Source organism: Euleptes europaea, chromosome 7, assembly GCF_029931775.1.
Source record: "Euleptes europaea isolate rEulEur1 chromosome 7, rEulEur1.hap1, whole genome shotgun sequence".
NCBI lineage: Eukaryota > Metazoa > Chordata > Lepidosauria > Squamata > Sphaerodactylidae > Euleptes > Euleptes europaea.
Genome location: NC_079318.1, coordinates 32,018,892 through 32,038,536, shown reverse-complemented (window position 1 = coordinate 32,038,536; position 19,645 = coordinate 32,018,892). Strand labels below are relative to the sequence as shown.

The 19,645-nt window shown below is 43.1% G+C and overlaps 1 protein-coding gene across 1 annotated transcript; it reads right to left on the bottom strand.

The window, feature by feature from the left end:
- Nucleotides 1–4,642: 4,642 nt before the first annotated feature.
- SULT6B1 (sulfotransferase family 6B member 1) lies at nucleotides 4,643–18,608 on the bottom strand. The gene is made up of 7 exons (XM_056852882.1): nucleotides 18,361–18,608; nucleotides 16,331–16,443; nucleotides 15,309–15,398; nucleotides 13,444–13,570; nucleotides 7,918–8,012; nucleotides 5,358–5,514; nucleotides 4,643–4,918 (listed from the first exon to the last, which is right to left on the bottom strand). The coding sequence occupies exons 1-7, from the start codon at nucleotides 18,554–18,556 to the stop codon at nucleotides 4,788–4,790; spliced, it is 909 nt and encodes a 302-aa protein (XP_056708860.1). The 5' UTR covers nucleotides 18,557–18,608; the 3' UTR covers nucleotides 4,643–4,787.
- Between the last annotated feature and the right edge of the window lie 1,037 nt (nucleotides 18,609–19,645).

Below are 19,645 nucleotides of genomic sequence, written 5' to 3'. Positions count from 1 at the left end.
GCTTGATAAAATACTACCACTAACCAGCTCTTTCCTATAAAACATTTGACAATGACCATAAATAATAAATGAAACTGATAGGCTCTTATCCTTAAAAATTTGCTCCCGCTATCAAGGGCTATCTAACTTACTGACACCAGTTGCCCTGCTCATGAATAATACTGTTATTATGGGGCTGAAAGGCAGTGTATTACAGCTGATAAATTGATGCTGGCTGCTACTAACAGAGCTACTCACCAGCTCAAAATAGCAGGGCTGAACAAATTCCAGTAAAATAATTCCCAAGGAATCTGCTAAATTCTCTTTAAGGGAGTAGACTGTCTTATGTTTATCTAAGGGGGTGCAGAATGTTGGCAGGATAATTAACAGCAAAAGTGCACAAGCTGATTAAAGTGTAGGTAAAGCTTTATTCGGGGACCAAGATACTTGATAATGAAGAGGAGAGACAGAGATAGCATCCCAACTACATCACTAGCTGAGAGGGAGAGAGACTAAGGGCACTTTCACACATGCCAAATAATGCACGTTCAATGCACTTTGAAGCTGGTTTTTACTGTGTGAAATGGCAAAATCCACTTGCAAACGATCGCTAAATGCACTGAAAGTGGATTCAAAATGCGTTATTCAATGTGTGAAAGTGTGAAACTTCTGAGAAGAAGCAGGATACTGCCCTAAGAGTAGCAATTTGGAGCCAGATGAGGAATGACACTTAAGAGAAGGTGCTGACCTCACTGTCCTATCTGATTGGGTGAAAACGCATGGGAAGTTTTGCCTTGGATTTGCCACTCTCTAGATGCACATTTTCCCCATCTAAAGTCTTAAAACTCTGCATGGGGGCTTATTTTTGAGTTTTGAGAATTTGGCTGGGGAAAACGTGGATTCAGAGAGCGGCAATTCCAAGGCAAAACCTCCCATGTGTTTTTGTTGTCTTCTTGCTGCCCCCTGCAGGGTCTTCTTCTCTTTTTCTTTGTACATCAGATATTGCTTGTTCCAACACAGAACAGGCCCTGAGATAGGTTCAGCCTCATTGAAGCAAGAAAAGGAAGAACATTGAGGCTACAATCTCTGCATGTGTATGTGGGAATAAGCCCCACTCAGCTTCTAAGCACGCATGCACAGGAACTGGCTGTATTTCAAGGTGGGAAATCCTCTCAGGTTGTAGTAGAAATGGGGCCTTTAACTGACTGGCAGGATTCAGAGGCTTGCCAAAGGCTACCCAGTGAGTTCATGGTAGACAGAGGGTTGGATCCAGAAATGTGTGAGTGGAAAGGAAAATGTACTTGGGGCGGTTCCACTGGTGCAAGCTATGGAGCGAGGGCTGCGGCAACACATGGCATTTAAATATAATTTCGAATGAAATAACAATGTGCACATGGAGCAATGCAATGTACAACAGATGGTTCTTGTGAGGTTGTAATTGGCTTTTGAAATTCTATCTGAAGAAATACCTTGTGCTCTGTCTTGTGCACTTAGAAAAGATAGTGGGGATAAAATCCCTTTCACTTAGCACAAGCAGATGGTGAGGAGTCATTGCAGCACTTCCACCAGGACTGTTGTACGTGTAAAATATTCCATGGGATCCAACCTATGATATCCGAACTGGGCACCTCTATAATTTCACAGCTTACTCTCTTGCAGCCCCAACCCCTCAGTTGGCCTTACTTCCATGTCAACTGGCCACAAAAGAGGGACTTGGTCAGAATTGGATCGGATCCTTGTTCATTAAGCCGTTGCTTGAAACCCACGGACCAGCCCTTTTCCTTGTTTTCCCTACATGATCAGTCACTGCCCTACACAAGCCTTCTCATCCTAACAACAAACTTCATGCAAAAATGTAAAAAAAATCAGCTCCTGTGTGATGTTCACATCCAGAACCCAGTACCACACCCTATGCATGTCTTGCTTCCTGCTTCTACTGTAATCTTTGTTGTTCCTGCACTCTCCCGCACTGTTGTCTTCCTATCACATCATCTGCTACTTGATCTTTTTAAACAGAGATAACAGGGATTGAATCTGGGACTTCTTGCATGCGAAGCAGATGCTCTTCCACTGAGCCATGGCCTCATGCCAAACTCTTGCTTTATCTGCTTGCGTTGTTTTTCTGGAACTTGGCTTGGCGCCTGTCCCTGTCCTGCCCCCTCTCTCTTAGGTGGGAAGATCCACCCAGGCAATGTCTGCCCTGTTTCCTGATCCTCCCCCAGTCCCAAAGGCCTGATCCTGCTACAGGAATAGCCATGCTCCTCCATGGCAGAATCAGGAGGAGGGGGAACCCCTTGATACCCAGTAAAGCATTTCCACAATAATGCAATTTTTTTCACACAACGCATAGTTAAATATTGGAACTCCCTGCCCCAGGATGTGGTGATGGCTGCCAACTTGGAAGGCTTTAAGAGGGGAGTGGACATATTCATGGAGGAAAGGGGTATTCATGGCTATTAGTTAAAATGGATACTAGTCATGCTGCATACCTATTCTCTCTAGTATCAGAGGAGCATGCCTATTATTTTGGGTCAGTGACGGCGAACCTTTTAGAGACCTAGTGCCCAAACTGCACCCCAAAAACCACTTATTTATCGCAAAGTACCAACACGGCAATTTAACCTGAATACTGAGGTTTTAGTTTAGAAAAAACAACTCATACATTAACATCGTTTGTCTTAAAAGAAAAACACAATAACAGAGCTTTCAATGACACAAACAACTTTTTATTGAAAGGTAACCCGTGATGGACTTTTCTTCCAGAAATTTGTCCGATCCCCTCTTAAAGGCATCTAGGCTAGATGCCATCACCACATCCTGTGGCAAGGAGTTTCACAGGTTAATTACATGCTGGGTACGTGGGTGTTCCTCTTTTAGTAGGGGATTTCACTGAAAGGTGGGAGGCGCCGCAAAGCCCTCCCTGTGGCCCAAGTGCTATGCTCCCCTCCAGCTATGCCACGCTGTGAACTATGCTCCCCTCCAACCTAGCTCCTCTCCAACCCCACCATTGGAATCACCTTCACCACAGACTCAACAGAATGCTGTCTGCGCCGCACCCTCATGCCGTATGTGAGCCGCCCGGCATGTGAGCCGCCCTGCCACATGTGATAGGGGAGGGAGGAAGCGCTCCCATTGAGCTGCTGGGCAGAGGGGCAGGTGATGTGAGAAATGCCCTCAGGCACGTGTGGAGAGGGGGAGGGGAGCAGCCCGGCTCCGCGTCCCTCTGGCTTTCTAGTAACGAACTCAGGCGAACTCTGTGCTGGGGCAACGGTGCGCGTGCCATAGGTTCACCACCACTGTCTTAGGTGCTGTGGAACACAGGCAGGATGGTGCTGCTGCACTCGTCTTGTTTGTGGCTTCCTAGAGGCACCTGGTTGGCCACTGTGTGAACAGACTGCTGGACTTGATGGGCCTTGGTCTGATCTAGAAAGGCCTTTCTTATGTTCTTATGTTCAACCACTGACTGCAAATGTAATCCTTTAAAATATACAAGACTAACAAAAATGATTACATTTAGTCAATGACGTCTTATTTATTTTTTAATATACTAAACACAAAAGTAGTAACAAAAGTCTGTAGATATTCTTTCGGAAAGTGGTTGAAAATTCATCTCAATGTGCTAAATACATTTCAGATTAATTTATCAATCTTGAGTACTGATAGCATACAAATCTTCTTTCTTGGTCTGTCCGGAGACCTAATGATGCTCCCTGTGGACATCCCATACCATTGTCAAACTTCACTTTCCTGACTGAGTTTAGTTATCCTATCCACATAGGAAAAATTATAAATCCAAATCCATCAGGATTATATACCCCCAAATTTAGAAAACCCAAAGGTGGAATTCCCCCCATGTTTGGTTTACACAGCTTTACAGTATAAACTGTACAGTATAGTTGATGTATCTGACCAAGTAACAAGTGAAAACCTTCCCACATCATCAGGAGCTGAACAGTCGACCTGCATTTATTTTCGATAGCAGCTCAGCCCCTTGTACTGTGATAACCTCAATATTTTATAAAGGCAAGGAAATGGTTCTCAAATGGTCTAGGATTGTCCAGTGTCCGCTCAGGGGTCCTGCCTGACTCACTAAAAGATCTCAACCGCAAGTCAGGAAGCAAGCATGCATTTCCTGCTCTGCTCTTCCACAGGTCCTTCCTCCCACCTGTCTCCACTGCAGTAGCAAACGGAAATTTGGTTTCGTCCCACAGCAGGTGGGAGCACAGAATGGGCAAAACCAGCCTGTGGAAGAACAGCGAAGGAAGCCCTGCAGCTGCAGCCTCTCTTGCCAGTTCTTAAAGAGTAGGGTTGCCAGGTCCCTCTTCACAACAGGGGGGAGGGCTTTGAGTTGGAGCTTGAGGAGGGTGGGGTTTGGGGAGGGGAGGGACTTTAATGCCATAGAGTCCAATTGCCAAAGCAGCCATTTTCTCCAGGTGAACTGATCTCTGTCGACTGGAGATCACTTGTAACAGCAGGAGATCTCCAGCTAGTACCTGGAGGTAAGCAATTCTATTAAAGAGGCAGGCAAAACCTCCAGGTTGACACCTGTCTGTCCTACCCACAGCCACCTTCTTTTGCTCCTTTGAGACATCATGATGGAGATTCTCTTAGTCTCTCTGGAACAGGCTATCCTGTGCTCTACTGAGTATCTTGACAAGGCCCAGCTTATGAAAAACGCATCCTAGAAATCTGACACTAAAGAATATTGCAATCTCTGAAAACTGCCACAGAGAAATGTGTGTTCTGATTTTGGTTTTTCTTGAGCGTTATAAAAGAAAATGTTAATGAAAATGAAACTATTCACACTTTCAGGCTTTGCAGTACACATCATACTTAAGTTTTGCTTCCAGCTTTGTTCCCGCTAAGCACTCCTTAAATTTTGCATCCATTTTCTGGTTTTGTGTTTCATTGAAAAGGCTCTTCCAATCACCTATTACACCTAGAACAAAAACGGGGGGGGGGGATTTTGACTATAAAGATAATTTGATAATCAAGAGCAATGCAAAAGCTTCACAACTTTAGGGTAACTGGGTACAAAAAACGTACACCTAACTTGCTTGAATTGGGAGCTGATTCCCCTCTCCTCCACATGAGCAGTTGGCGCTAATCTGGTGAACCGGGTTGGTTTCCCCACTCCTACACATGAAGCCAGCTGGGTGGCCTTGGGCTAGTCACAGCTCTGTCAGAGCTCTCTCTGCCCCACCTACCTCACAGGGTGTCTGTTGTGTGGAGGGGAAGGGAAGGTGATTGTAAGCCGGTTTGATTCTCTCTTAAGTGGTGAAAAAAGTCAGCATATAAAAACTAACTCTTCTTCTTCTACAAATCATACCGGGGGGAGAGAAAGCAGTATTACTAATTACATTTTTTTTAAAGTGTACCTTTCCGGAAGAGAAGGGGACCAGCTGCACCATGCGTCTCCTTTGATCTCTCCCTCACCACTTGGAAGGAAGCCCTATCAGCAATAGACTGACTTTGCTCCATGGTCGGAGCAAAACCCAAAAACTCAGCAATCTTCTTCACTCCAGCAAGCAAGTCCTGAAAGCAATATAGTGGCACAGTTGTTTATTTAGAACATTTTTATACTGCCTTTCCACCCTATCAGGGTCCACAAGGCGGCGGACCTTAAAGACGTTAAGCCATTTAAACAATGAAAATACAGTTAAAAGTATAACATCCAATTAAAACACATGTCAAGGTAGCAAGAGCAGTTCATTTCCCATTGTAAGCTAGACTAGGCGATTGTGTCTCAATATTGGATTCAGAGCACGAAGTAGTGCTGAGCGCAGCTCTGCCTTCTTTGGCCTAATCTCGTCAGAGTCAATAAGGACATCTCTATTAAACACAGGATCTAAGATCGTGATTCTTGGGTCCAGCTCCATCCTACGGACTGTCAATCAGAGATGCCCTTCCAAGTTTCTTGATGGGAATTCAGTTCCCAAGAATGCAGGCTCCATTTGCAGTGGGGATGCAGTACACTGAGAGAAGGGGCTCATGCCTTCCATCTGCACCATTTTCAAGACTTGAAGTGGCCTTGGGGGGGGGGGGCACTATTTGCCTGATTGAGGAAACCTTCATGTACCCCATCAGTATACACAGAGTCCTCAAGTGGGCAAATAGTGGCCCCCACTTGGCCATTTCAGGATGGGAAAATGGACAGTATGGCCGCTGAAGCCCCTTCTCCCTAAGCACTGTGATTCCTGACCTGGCATGCCTGGAAACTAAATTCCCAGCAGAGGACTCCTGAGTGAATTCTGATAGCGTAGACACAAGCAGGCCCACAAATACATACTGATTATATGGTATACAATACAAAGGATTACCATCCTCCACTTTGGGCCTCCTCCCCCGGCACCATTCAGTTGGCCGGCAGGGGTCTTACCAGTGTCAAAATGAGACCTAGCCACCGACACATTGACATCACTTCTAGCCCTCATCAGAAATCACATCATCACGTCGCCAACTTCGTAGGGACGCTCTGGTATTTGGGCAAAAACTCTATGGTAAAAACAGCTTCCACCATAGAGTTTTTGCGCAAATACCAGAGAGTCCCTGCGTCGTTGGCAATGTGATGACATCACTTCCAGCAAGCGCCAGAAATGATATCAACACGTTGCTGGTGACGTGGGGGCTAGGCCTCAGTTCGATGCTGGTAAGTTCTCCCACCACCCCCTCCCCTGCCGGTTGCCAGGGGGTGCCTGGCAACCCTAACAATTCATACTATTACAACTGTACTGCAGAGAGGTGAATAAGCAATTCAAATTGAAAACCAGGTGCATGAAGACTGTAGCAGTCAGAGGAGCATGGGATGTACCTCTGCTCCCCCTCTGATCCACATACCCAGGACAGACCAACTTATTTGGTCCGAAAACTTATTTGGTTCTTTTCTTTTCTTTTTAACATATTTATTTTGTAAAACAAACAAAACAATAACAGACATACACATCCACACAGTCTTTTTTCACCCTTTTCGGGGTTCCGGTAAATAATAAGCCTTTTTAAAGATTTCCTTTTTATATCATTAAAAAAAGGAAAGGTTAATCTGCCTTAATGTACAGTTCTGTAATCATAGCCATTATATCTGCTTTTGTTATAATTGCATTCCTAGCTATTCCCACTACTTCCCCTTCTCCACTTAAAAATTATACAATATTTATTATAGCTATTCTTGATTGTATTTATGTCCTAGTTTTGCAGCTACATCTAAATACTATTCTCTGCTAACTTCTACTTTACTGTATTACACCTTAAGTTTTGCATATTCATAATAAAACGCCCATTTCTTCTGGAATTCTTTCATCAGTTCTCCTATTAACACTGTTCTTGTCATTAATATGAATTTTGAGGAGAGTCCGCTTAATAAAATGGCTCAGGTATCGGAGCTGTGGCACAACAAAAAGAACTTTGTCAGACCTCGATAATGGGGTTCGCTCTTCATGCTTTCTTTAAAAATCTGGTTTGTCATACTAATCACAGAATTATAATTTTTGTTTTTTGCTGTCATAGCACAGCCAAAACGTTTTTTTCTATGATGGCATCCCAACAACCCCACACACAAATTTTCACCTGGCAGCTACGCTATCAAGTTTTGGGTGCAAAATTAAATTATTTTAATTACCCATATTTTAGTGAACAATTATTTTGATGTTTTTATAGTAGCTATCACTATTTTGCAGGCTGTTTTTTACTGGCTATATCATGTTACGATATTTTATTGCCTTAGTATCTTCTACTGTTTGATTGGAAGCCCCTCTGAAAATTATCTGAATTGAAATGCTGAGAAAAAGGGTATATATTCAATCAAACTAGGTGAGCCCTGACTCAAGTTAAGCTCTGGATCCTGACCTCATCCCCTTTTACAAAATCCTTGTGACTGCAAGTCAGGCCCTTTACCATCAGGAAGTAAAGATATCCCTTGCTAGTAAGTCGGAATAAGCTCACCTCTTTTAAGTCTTCGTATGTCAGCAGCAGAACATTTTCGTCGTCAATGTGGTTGTTCCAGGTGACTGCATGGTCAAAATAAGATCCCCAGGCAACTACAGATCAAAGACAGTCGGTATCAAAATGACCTTATTATTACTGGAAGGTGCCACAACCTTAACAGTAGGCTGATTCTAAAAAATGTTTTGTTGGGTGGGCACTCTATCCTTTCATACCCCACAAGAGTCATAGACAGTCAGAAGGAAAGGGAGCAGATTATTATTCTCAAAGAGAATCACTAAGTGCAATCCTAGGCAGAGTTACTACAGTCTAAGCCATCTTTTCAAAGGACTTAGACAGGAGTAATTCTGTCCAGGATAAATAACACTGTAAGAATCTTGTTAAGTTTTCCTCTACTCATGATAAGAGGTCAGTTCTTGAAAACATCCTGTACATTCACAGTTCAACTTGGTTGGAGACAGAGAATAGATTTTTCAGAGAACTGAAAATGATACAATAAAGTCATAATTGTTCATAGTGTGTACACTCATCCCACTGTTTCTCTGGTAAACAGGTTTTGCAGGGCTTTGTAGTGGTTCAAAAACCTGTTTGACCAAATGTGACAATATGACAAAAGGAATACCAGAAACAGCAATATCTCTAGTATAGCATTTTCAACTCTCTTCAAGTCTATAACCTTTTTCAGATAGATTTACCAATCAAAGCACTATGGCTGAAGGGATACAGATGTCTCAACTTCAGAATACCCCTCTGTATGGAAGTAACAGGTATATGACTTTAAGAACGTTACTTGCTAGAGGGTGATTAAGTGTTTAACCTTGATTGGTGGGGGAGGTTTTTTAAGGCACTTGCCTCGGCTTGGAAAATCTCTTTTTTTTTCTTTCTCTTTCGACAGCCTTTACTAGTTTGTGGAATTATTTTCTTTTGCTTGTTTTGAATGGAGAACGTTGCTTTTATCTTCTTGAAAATAAACCTTGTTTTATAAAATTAACGAGAGAAGCCGTGCATGTTGTGGTGCGAATTTCCCGGGGGAGAACCAAAGGCCGATGAAATAAGGTTTGGACAAAGAAGAGCCTTCAACCTTGTAGTCAGACGAACTGTACCTTGCCCAGGGGGAGTTTGGAAGGGCTGTTATCAGCATTCCAAACCCGGACAAGAAGTTGCTGGCTCATACATGGTGGCAGCGAAGGAGACCCTGGATGTGTTCGTACCGCAGCAGCTGTGAGTAGCTCTGAGGATTAACAAGCAAAGCAAGTTTGTTTTTTGTTTTTACTTGTCTTCCTAGTAAAGTTAACATGAGTTTGGGTCAAGGGGGTTCGCTATCTGGCAGCCCATCTGACCAAGTGATTTATAAAACAGAGACTATTGGGCTGTCTAGCTGCACTAAAGAATTTTTTCCTGAATCACCCTTGAAGCCACAATTCAGCATTGAAGATGATCTGCAGGGCCTAGGAATGAGTATGTTGGACTATAGAAAATTGCCAAGTGTTTCCCAGAGACGGGAGCTGTATTTGGAAACAGACCCATGTTTATGGCAGAGTGCAACACGAAATAGAATAAAGGAAGATTACGTGGGCACCTCACTTAAACAACTACAGTCTTCAGATAGTGCACAGCCAGCAGGTAATGGAGTTAACCCAATGTCATCTGCAGTCCCTCAGGGCCTGCATTCTCCAGCAGTGCCACCAGCAGCACCAATGGATCAGCTATGTACTTTGCTAGCTCAGTTGCTTGGGCAAAATGGACAATAGATGAATATGCTCCAGACCCATCTCATCCAGAACCAGGATGATAGATGGTCCCGTCTAAAGTTCCCAGAGCTGAGGTCAGGTGAAGATATTTCAGCTTTTTTTGCCCTGTTTGAAGTAACAGCAAAGGACTATGGTCTCCCTGAGAGAGAGTATATGGGAGTACTTAGGCGCTGTGTGCATGGAGAAGTTGCTGAGTTGTTAGCTCAACTAGCCCCAGATCAAGCAAGAGATTACCAGTATTTTAGGAATTTGGCCCTCCAGCAATTTGGGCTCTCTACAGAACAACTGAGAAGACGCTTTCGTACTGCCAACCTGAGACCAGAAGAGTCTTACAGTGCATTTGTGAGCAGAGTTCACAGAATGTGTGTAAGGTGGGCAGAGAGTGCACAGGCACACACATTTCAAGATCTGCTGGAGTTGATAGTACGAGAACAAATTTTTCAAGCCATTCCTCAAGAGCATGCAGTTTTAGCTCGGGCCCAGAGACCTATGAATACACAAATACTTGCAGAGGTGTTAGATGAAGTTGCTGCTGCAAGTCAACCTTTACAGTCCAAGCGCTTTGGGTTTATTAGGTCTGAGAGGGATTGGCCACCCCTGCCCCCATGACAGACAAGAACTGAAGAGTACCAGCAAAGACCATCAGCTCCAATTCCCAGACAACGCTTTTTAGCACAAGCAGAGGCTTTGGGTCAGGAACAGAAGGAACACATCAGCCTTATGCCAACAGTGGGAGTTTGTTATCACTGTAAGCAAGGGGGACATATTCGAGCTCGATGCCCTTTATTGGTGAAAAAGGGTGCTTCGCAGCAACCAAGGATCCATCGAATTGCAAGTCAGCCACTGACACAGCTGGCAAATCAAGACCAACATCAAGAAAAGCAAAGGGAGACAGAACATCAAGAGAGTCTTGCAACAACTCCCTTAGGAGAAGCACTTCAAACCCAGATGATATGTAAGCAAAGACCTGGGGGAAGTAGTGACTGGCCCGCTAGAGAAGTGCAATTAGGAAGAGAACAGCAAAGCCAGTCCCAGGGTACAGTCCAACTATCAGAAGATAGAATTGAGGTGAACAGCATTGATTTGTCTACTGTCCCTAAAAAACCCATTTCATGCTATATCAGCCAAGAACAAGCTGAATGGTGCTCTAAAAAGAGGAAAGTCTATGTAGAGGTACAAGAGAAGGCTCTCCTTAGAGCAACTTGGGACAGTGGGGCTGATATGTCATCTATTTGTGAAACCACATTTCATGATTTAGGGCTAAAACCAGATGGGAAGATAGAAATTCGAACTTATGATGCCCAGCCTAAAGAGCAGCTTGTTACTTATGCTAAGGTCACGGTAGGGGACTGGACTGATGATATTCCATTGCTGGTTCATCAAGGAGATGATCCTGCCTTTTTGCTAGGGATGGATGTCCATTTTAAAATGTCAAAAGCAGGGGAATGCATTAGGCAGTTCCCAGTGGTTACTAGAAGCAAGGCTAGGGTTGTTGAGATGCAAGTGCCAAGTCAGAGTGAGGAGAGCCCGCTACTATATACTCAGCAGGAGAAGGCAGGAGAACAGGGAGTGAGGGAGCAAGCTTTACAGCAGTTAGATCAAAGTGACCAGTCTCCGTTTGAGACTGAAAGTATGGCTCAATCTGCGGAATTTGATTCACAAGTCTTTAGGAATTTGCTAAAGACATCTTTAGATCTACAACAATGTCGTGAAACTGCTGAGAAAGTTAATTTGCCACTGGATAAACCTGGAGACAGTAAGATATTTTGGCACAATGATCTTCTTTATAGAGAGTTTATACCTAAAAGGAATAGATCATTGTTACAGTCACAAAAGCAATTAATAGTTCCTGAGCCCTTTAGAAGAGAAGTCTTAAGACTTGCCCATGACCTACCATTGTCTGGGCATTTTGGATTTAAGAGGACTCTTGCTAAGGTCACTTCAGCATTCTATTGGCCTGGAATAAGTAAGGATACTAAAGAGTATGTAAATTCATGTGAAACATGCCAAAAGGTAGGATACTCCTCCGACCATATAAAGACGCTGTTGGGAAAGATCCCGATCGTACAAGTACCATTTTCAGAAATACAGATTGATGTCCAAGGACCTTTTCCCCCTACTAGATCAGGGAAGAAGTTCATTCTTGTTATTATAGATCGGGCAACCTGCTTCCCTGCAGCTATTCCTTTAAGGGTTGTTACTGGCAAGAACATCTGCAACACTTGAGAACTGTGCTTCACAGAATTCAACATGCTGGCCTGACCATTAAGCCATCTAAATGCCAAGTTGCTAATTCTTCTGTTGTGCATTTGGGTCATCAGATTGGGGGTGGGAGAATTTCACCTCAAGCCATAAAGGTGGATGCAATTGTTAACTGGCCTATTCCTGGGACAAAAAAACAAATTTTGAGTTTTTTAGGAGCCTGTGGATTTTATAGGACGTTTATTCCTAATTTTAGTGGCCTGGCATCGGTTTTAACTGATTTGTGTAAGAAAAATGTTCCTGTCAAAGTGCCATGGTCATTGGAGTGTCAGAGGGCCTTTGAGCTTCTTAAAGAAAAACTTGCTCAGGCCCCAATTCTTAAGCCACCTGATTATACTAAACCTTTCCTTGTCAGGACTGACGCAAGTCGAATTGGCATAGGAGCCATTCTGATGCAAAAGGACGCAGATGGTTGTCTACACCCTGTGGTATATTTGAGCCGCAAACTGCTTCCTAGGGAGCAGAAGTACAGTGTTATAGAGCAAAAGGCGTTGGGGGTGGTCTGGGGATTGAATAAGTTGAAAACCTATCTAAGAGGGACACATTTCTACCTTGAGACAGACCATAGCCCGATAACATTTATTCATAGGATGAAAGAGACAAACTCTAGAATTCTGAGATGGGCTTTGTCCCTGCAAGATCTATCTTTTGAAGTTACTCATATTAGAGGGCAAGATAATATTTTGGCAGATTCTCTGTCGAGGTGTTATATTGATTCATAAGAAGTTTATTCATACTGTTATTTTGTGATGAATTTTTGTGAATTGTATCTTTGTATTCAATCCTGCAGGATCAACATTGATGCAACCCTGTTACTTCACATTTCAGAAGTTATGATTACAGAAAGCTCCTTAAATGTTTTACAGCTGTTGTTTTATCGCAGGAAAGTAGATACCTGGTAGATATCTGCTTTCTGCGTGGGGGTGTGTATGGAAGTAACAGGTATATGACTTTAAGAACGTTACTTGCTAGAGGGTGATTAAGTGTTTAACCTTGATTGGTGGGGGAGGTTTTTTAAGGCACTTGCCTCGGCTTGGAAAATCTCTTTTTTTTTCTTTCTCTTTCGACAGCCTTTACTAGTTTGTGGAATTATTTTCTTTTGCTTGTTTTGAATGGAGAACGTTGCTTTTATCTTCTTGAAAATAAACCTTGTTTTATAAAATTAACGAGAGAAGCCGTGCATGTTGTGGTGCGAATTTCCCGGGGGAGAACCAAAGGCCGATGAAATAAGGTTTGGACAAAGAAGAGCCTTCAACCTTGTAGTCAGACGAACTGTACCTTGCCCAGGGGGAGTTTGGAAGGGCTGTTATCAGCATTCCAAACCCGGACAAGAAGTTGCTGGCTCATACACCCTCACTGCAAGGAAAATCAGAGCTGCTACAGAACCCAATTCTCCCCCTGCTAGGGAGAGCAAACCTCAGATCAGATGGGTGAAGCTGTAATTCAGTCATCCTGATACATTTCTCCTGCAGCGTTGAAACTCCCAAATCCATACAAGAGTAACAAAAAGTACCTTTCCCATTCATAAATTCTGAAAAGAACTCCTCCCAAGAGTCATAACTTGGAACACTTGGAGCATTATTGTGAAAATGGAAAAACGATGCAGCTGTATCTTTAGGATTTCGAAACACCACCAGTATCTGGAATGAGATAAACAAGACAACAATTTTTAACTCGCCTGCTCATGAAGAAGACCACCATTTCACAGTCCACTATAGGTATCTTATAATATGTCAGCCACAGCTAGAAGTGATTGATTCTTGTGTCAGAGAAGCAGCAGGTTGAAAAGGTAGGCATGGTTAAGTCCACAGGACTCTCAAAAAGCACAATCTTGGACACCCTCGCGTCTTTGATTTTGCCTCCCTGGAAATCAGGGAGAGTGGGTGAGCAGGTATGAGCAGATATCCCACATACAGAATCTGGTAATCTCTTGTGGCCATCGAGGCTCTGTTGCCAGGGGGTGCCCTGGCTGCATTCTTTGGATAGCAATTAAAAATATTTCATACGCTGATGGCCAGCTTGGTGTTGTGGTCAGAGAGCAGAGATTAGGACATGAGAAACTTCCTGGAGAGAGGGATCATCTCTCAGCCTAACCTACTTCACAAAGTTGTTGTGGGTATAAACTGGAGAATAGAAGAATAATGTTACCTTGAGCTCCTTGGAGGAATTATGGGATTTTTAAAAAAATATAGAAAGCTATGCATTGTGCTAGCATGGCATAGCGGTGAGATGCCAGACAAAAATCCAAGAGACCCAAGTTCAGCTCCCAACTCCGCCACGGAAGCTCGTTGGGTGACCTTGGCCCAGTCACACACCCTTAGCCTAACCTACCCCACAGGGTTGTTGTGAGGATAAAATGGAGAAAGGGTGAATATTGTAAGCCACTTTGGGTCTCCACTGGGGAGGAAAATGAACTATAAACGAAATAAATAAGCATGTACCTGTATCCTACATGCCGAAAAAAGGAATCATACCTGTTGGGACATGCCACAGAGAATTCTTGATTGACTTGACTTCTATGAAGAAATAGAGGATGGTACTGAGTTGTTTTCTGTTGCCCCAGAAGGTCGGACCAGAACCAGCGGGTTGAAATTAAATCAAAAGAGTTTCCTACTGAACATTAGGAAGAACTTTCTAACAGAGTGGTTCCTTAGTGGAATAGGCTTCCTCAGGAGGTGTTGGGCTTTCCTCCCCTGGAGGTTTTTAAGCAGAGGCTAGATGGCCATCTGACAGCAATGCTGATTCTATGACCTTAGGCAGACCATGAGAAGGAGGGCAGGAAGGTTTGCATGAGTGTTTGGTTCTTGTGGCCCTTTCTTGCATGCCCAGGGTGTGCCAATCGCCACTTTGGGATCAGGAAGAAATTTTCCTCCAGGCCAGATTGGCCAGGGATCCTGGAGGGTTTTTTATTTTTTGCCATCTTCTTAGCCTGGAGCTGGGGGTCACTGGGGGTGTGGGGGTGGGGTTGTTGTAATTTTCCTGCATTGTGTGGGAGGTTGGACTAGATGACCCTGGTGGTCCCTTCCAACTTTATGATTCTATGATTCTATTAAATGCATGTTTTCCCCTCGGAATGTGACTGATCCAATCCACAGCTTAAAACTCCCCTACCACTTAACCACTTGCGTTGTACTAACAGCAACTGCCAGAAACATGACAAGACACACACACACCCAACAGGAGTGAAAGTAACTTGGATATCTGTCAGTACTTTCTAAGTAAGACTCAAAGCAGAAAATGGGAAGTACCACTTCAGCCACTTTCATGCTGTTACTCCATACCAGCCCGTACCCACTTATTTTCACCCCTGCCCCCCAAGCCATGAATCACTGCTGTAAATACCTCCTAATAAATTCTATAAATGAATCAGTCACTTACCTTGGCTTTATTTTTGAAGGTGGACTTAGGAAGATGGTTGTAATTGAGGTGTGTGGCCACGATCCTTGGAGATGGGAACTGTTTCATCCTCTTTTTTAAAAACAGAGAAGTAATATCATTGTACATGTACAACAGCAATTTGCTTTATGTTCACATATAGTATTTCCATACTAACCCAAAGGCATTTGAAATAAGAGGATTCTCAATAAGCCTGGTGACCCACCAAGCTGAATGTGAGCATCACATCTTGCAGGTGCTTAATAACCACCCTGTATCTGCAATCCAAGACAGGCAACCAAACCACAGGAGGGTTTGTGAGCCCTCGGTGGACTGTTATAAAGGGCTCATTAATTGAAACGGTTCCTCATGTCTTATTTTACTGTAGTTTCTATACAGAATCTCGTAATGAACTATTAAGCCCCCTGTTGGTTAATAGAATGTTTCAGATTCTTTTAACATTTCCTATTTATTGAACAATTGTTTGCCCCAAATTTTGGAGACGGTGGCACAGTTTTGCAAGTTCGTTTTAAAAGCCCTCCAAACAGTTAATTAGATGGCAGTATCAAAAAACAATGTTATTCGATGTAACTGTCTTCTAACCATTCTATAAAGGTAGGATTGCCAGGTCACTCTTCGCCACCGGCAGGAGATTTTTGGGGCGGAGCCTGAGGAGGTGGGGGTTGTGGAGGGGAGGGACTTCAATACCATAGAGTCCAATTGCCAAAGCGGCCATTTTCTCCAGGGGAACTGATCCCTATCGGCTGGAGATCAGTTGTAATAGCAGGAGATCTCCAGCTCGTATTTGGCAGTTGGCAACCCTATATAAAGGGCACCTTTTAATATTTCCATCCCTTTTGTATCCTTATGTATTGTCTTTTTATGCCAATAAAGGAATGATGATGATGAAGGTCTCATTAAATACTTTGTTTTGGTAGGTCACAAGTTGGGTGGGCCTGCTCCAGAAGCTCTGGTGCCCGTCATTCCATTGATCTCCTGTGAGGAGTGTTCTGCAACATACTGACCTGAAACTTTTCAGGATCTCCACACTCAATGAAAGGCAGTTCTGCATTCTCATGCTTAGTTTGCAGTGTTGTGACAATTAGATCATTCACGATTTGAATCAGCCAATTAATACCTGGAACAAAAAAAAAGGATTTAAAAAATGAGTAGGCCATATGCTTCTCGGCGGCTGCAGGTCCTTTCATGATATCGAGTTGTGCAAAGTAAACTGTGCCTGGATAGGTTGGCACAGAAGTGCTGCCAAGCTACTTCAAAGCCTTTACCATAGGCTGTGCTGACAACTTGAGTATTAACCAGAACACAGACAAGGCTGGTTAATGTAGATAGAAGTTTAAGCCCACGGATTCCTTCAGTTGTTGGAAGCTGAATTCGATGACTCAGAAAGAACTCCTGTGCAAATACAATAGGGGACACCTGTGCCTGGCAGTTTCAAATTTGAAGCAATGAGGAAACCTTGGTTCCCACAGAAACTCTATGTACATTTCACAAAACTCAAGGAAGTGCTGGACCAGATTATTTATCTTATTATTCCAGGTGAGCCACAGCAAAGATGGCTGTCAAAACAACCTATTTTAAAACAGTACAAAAAAACCAGCTTAAATGACAAATAAACCACAGCCACTTCCACACCATACTACACCCGTGGGAGAAGTGAGCGAAGAGGCTCTGGTATGGAACAGAAGCATGAATTGTAGACATTATACAGGAAAGAAATACTATCACAGAGACACACGCAGTTATTTTGTCCCAGAATGCTGGCAAGGTTGTTGGGCCAAGAACTGCCGAGGCTCATGCCCTTATGTAAACCCAAGAAGCCTAGCTCCTTAACTGGAAATGTTAGAAGACACTCTGTGCATGCTCAGGCATACTTTTTTAAAATTATTATTACACTGTTTAATTTCAAGAGTGTGGTACTGAAGGGATGGGGACCAAAACCAAGAGCACCTGCAGGAGAATTGTTCTCCTTACCCTGTTGTGCTTAGTCATGTTTATGCTTGCCTGTATCTCAGAAATAAAATATGTTCGTCCTGAACCATTCATAACAATTGATTGAAACTAGATTCCAAATCAATTATCAACAAACAATGAAATTTAAATTTAAATATATGGCACTTCTAAAGGATTTTTTTAACCCTGGCAGGATCTTTTATCCTAGTACATATTAAAAAAAATTCAAGTTGGTCTTTTATGATCAGGTAGTTACTTGTAATACTGAACAATCTACTGACACTCCAAGAAAGGCAAATTTATTATGATTAACAGTATCATTAGTATAGACAGATTTCAGTCACGAAGAGAGAGAAAAAATCAGTTGAGGACAAAGATGTCAGTACAACATGCAATAACATTGTTTTTGTGGATTAATCCAAACTGAATTTGAAAGCGTGTTAAAACTGTCACGCGCTTTTATTTGTACCAACTTGTTTTTCCCCCTGCCAGCTTCACTGTGCAAACTTCCTTAACACACTTTTATTTAAATTGTCACATGGAACATTACTACCAAGACAGTTCCCCACTGCCATGGGACACTCCTCAGTCTACTGAGGATACACACTTCGGGTTGCCAACCTCCAGGTACCAGCTGGAGATCTCCTGCTATTACAACTGATCTCCAGCCGATAGAAATCAATTCACCTGGAGAAAAATGGCCAGTTTGGCCATTGGACTCTACGGCATTGAAGTCCCTCCCCTCCCCAAACCCCGCCCTCCTCAGGCTCCGCCCCTAAAACCAGTTGCCAAGAGGGACCTGGTAACCCTATCAATACTTCCTCCGCAGCTGGGCAAAATTAACGTTAACTAGTAACAGTAGCTGTGGAGGTGGTCAAGAACAGAGGTGGTAGCTTTCAAGGGGTGGTGGTAGCTTTCAAGCGCATTAGAAGCAGTACACCTAACTGCTGTTATGCTTTGCAAGCTACTTAATCTGCCACAATTTAACTGCCATTTCAACAATGCTATTTAACATCTTCACTTATTTTAACATTTTCTCATTATTCCTGTAGGACTCTAGGAAATAACTTGAGGTTGTATTCACCGCATTTGGGATAAGACACCAACACCAAGTCATCTTTTCTGGCTTCAAAATCTTCCAGAGCTTTAAATGTTTCTGCGCTGCATACAGTGGTGGGATAGAAGGTCCCCTGATAGCAAAACAGAAGCTCCTTGAGGTTAAGGCCTTTGGATTTTTCCAGGGCTTTCTCAATTTCATCTACAAACGTTTTCTCAGTCATGCTTGCTTCTTCTGCTGTGAGAGCCTCCAGTTTTGTTAGGATACCAAAGGCCTTAAAAAGGGTATTTTGAGGGGCGGAGTAATCAATCTTAGCACCAGCTTTTTGGATTTTCTTTTACAAACAAGCCAGCCAGATCAGCTTCCTTATCTCCTCCCTTTCTATTCTCCTAAAGAGAAAACTGAGACACTTCTCTAACCCTATGTGCTGAAAGGAGTCTTTATGCTTTGCAAGCAATCCTCACTAAAGCTAAGTAGCATTGCCATGATGGTTGGAAAAGTCAAACAAAGATACAAGAAAGAAATTGCTTGGTTGACATAGCAAACAAAATATTACATTCAGCATTGCATAACTATAAAAGGAGGAAGTTTCTCATGGAGTGATCAAAGGCTTCATAACATGCTTTGGTAGCTAGTTTAATGCTTAATGAAAGTTCCCATCTCAAGATTACCTTGTATTACTGCAAAAGAAAACATTCTGTGTTTCAGCAGCACTATCTTACATAACAGTTTGATAGTGAAAAATGCAGTGCAAGTCATATCTGATTCCCCCTGCCAACAACTGTGGGGGAGGTGATGTAGCTAAAACCAACCACTCTAAACCAAATTTTCCACATATGAGTCCATCCCTGGATTTACACACAAGAAATTGCTTTGCTGGATTACAGAAAAAAATCTGTTCCAATGATGTTTCCAGGAGTGGCCATCTAAATGCCACGAGAAGCTCACAGCCGTGTCCCCTTGTCTCTAGCATTAATAAAGTGGTACACTGCCTTTAACAATGGAGGATTTTATTTATATACCCTTTTCTGTTGACATTTCCGCTTGTACAGACGAAACTAACCCGGGCATTACTTTCATGGTATCTTTCAATATCAGACTCATTAAGGGCTGTGATGATGTTGCATCAAGGTAAATAGGTGTGAACTAAGGTTGCCAACCTCCAAGTAGTAGTCGGAGAGCTCCTGCTATTACAACTGATCTCCAGATGATAGAGATCAGTTCACCTGGGGAAAATGGCCACTTTGGCCATTGGAGGCTATGGCATTGAAGTCCCTCCCCTCCCCAAACCCCACCCTCCTAAGGCTCCGCC

Bases quoted from the DNA above. Each gene is read 5' to 3' on its own strand.
- SULT6B1 (XM_056852882.1), bottom strand. From the start codon at position 18,556: ATGACTGAGAAAACGTTTGTAGATGAAATTGAGAAAGCCCTGGAAAAA. The intron at 13,571-15,308 runs GTAAGTGACTGA...ATCTCATTCCAG, and splicing joins CCTTCAAAAATAAAGCCAAG to ATACTGGTGGTGTTTCGAAA. The intron at 4,919-5,357 runs GTACACTTTAAA...TTTTTGTTCTAG, and splicing joins TCCCCTTCTCTTCCGGAAAG to GTGTAATAGGTGATTGGAAG.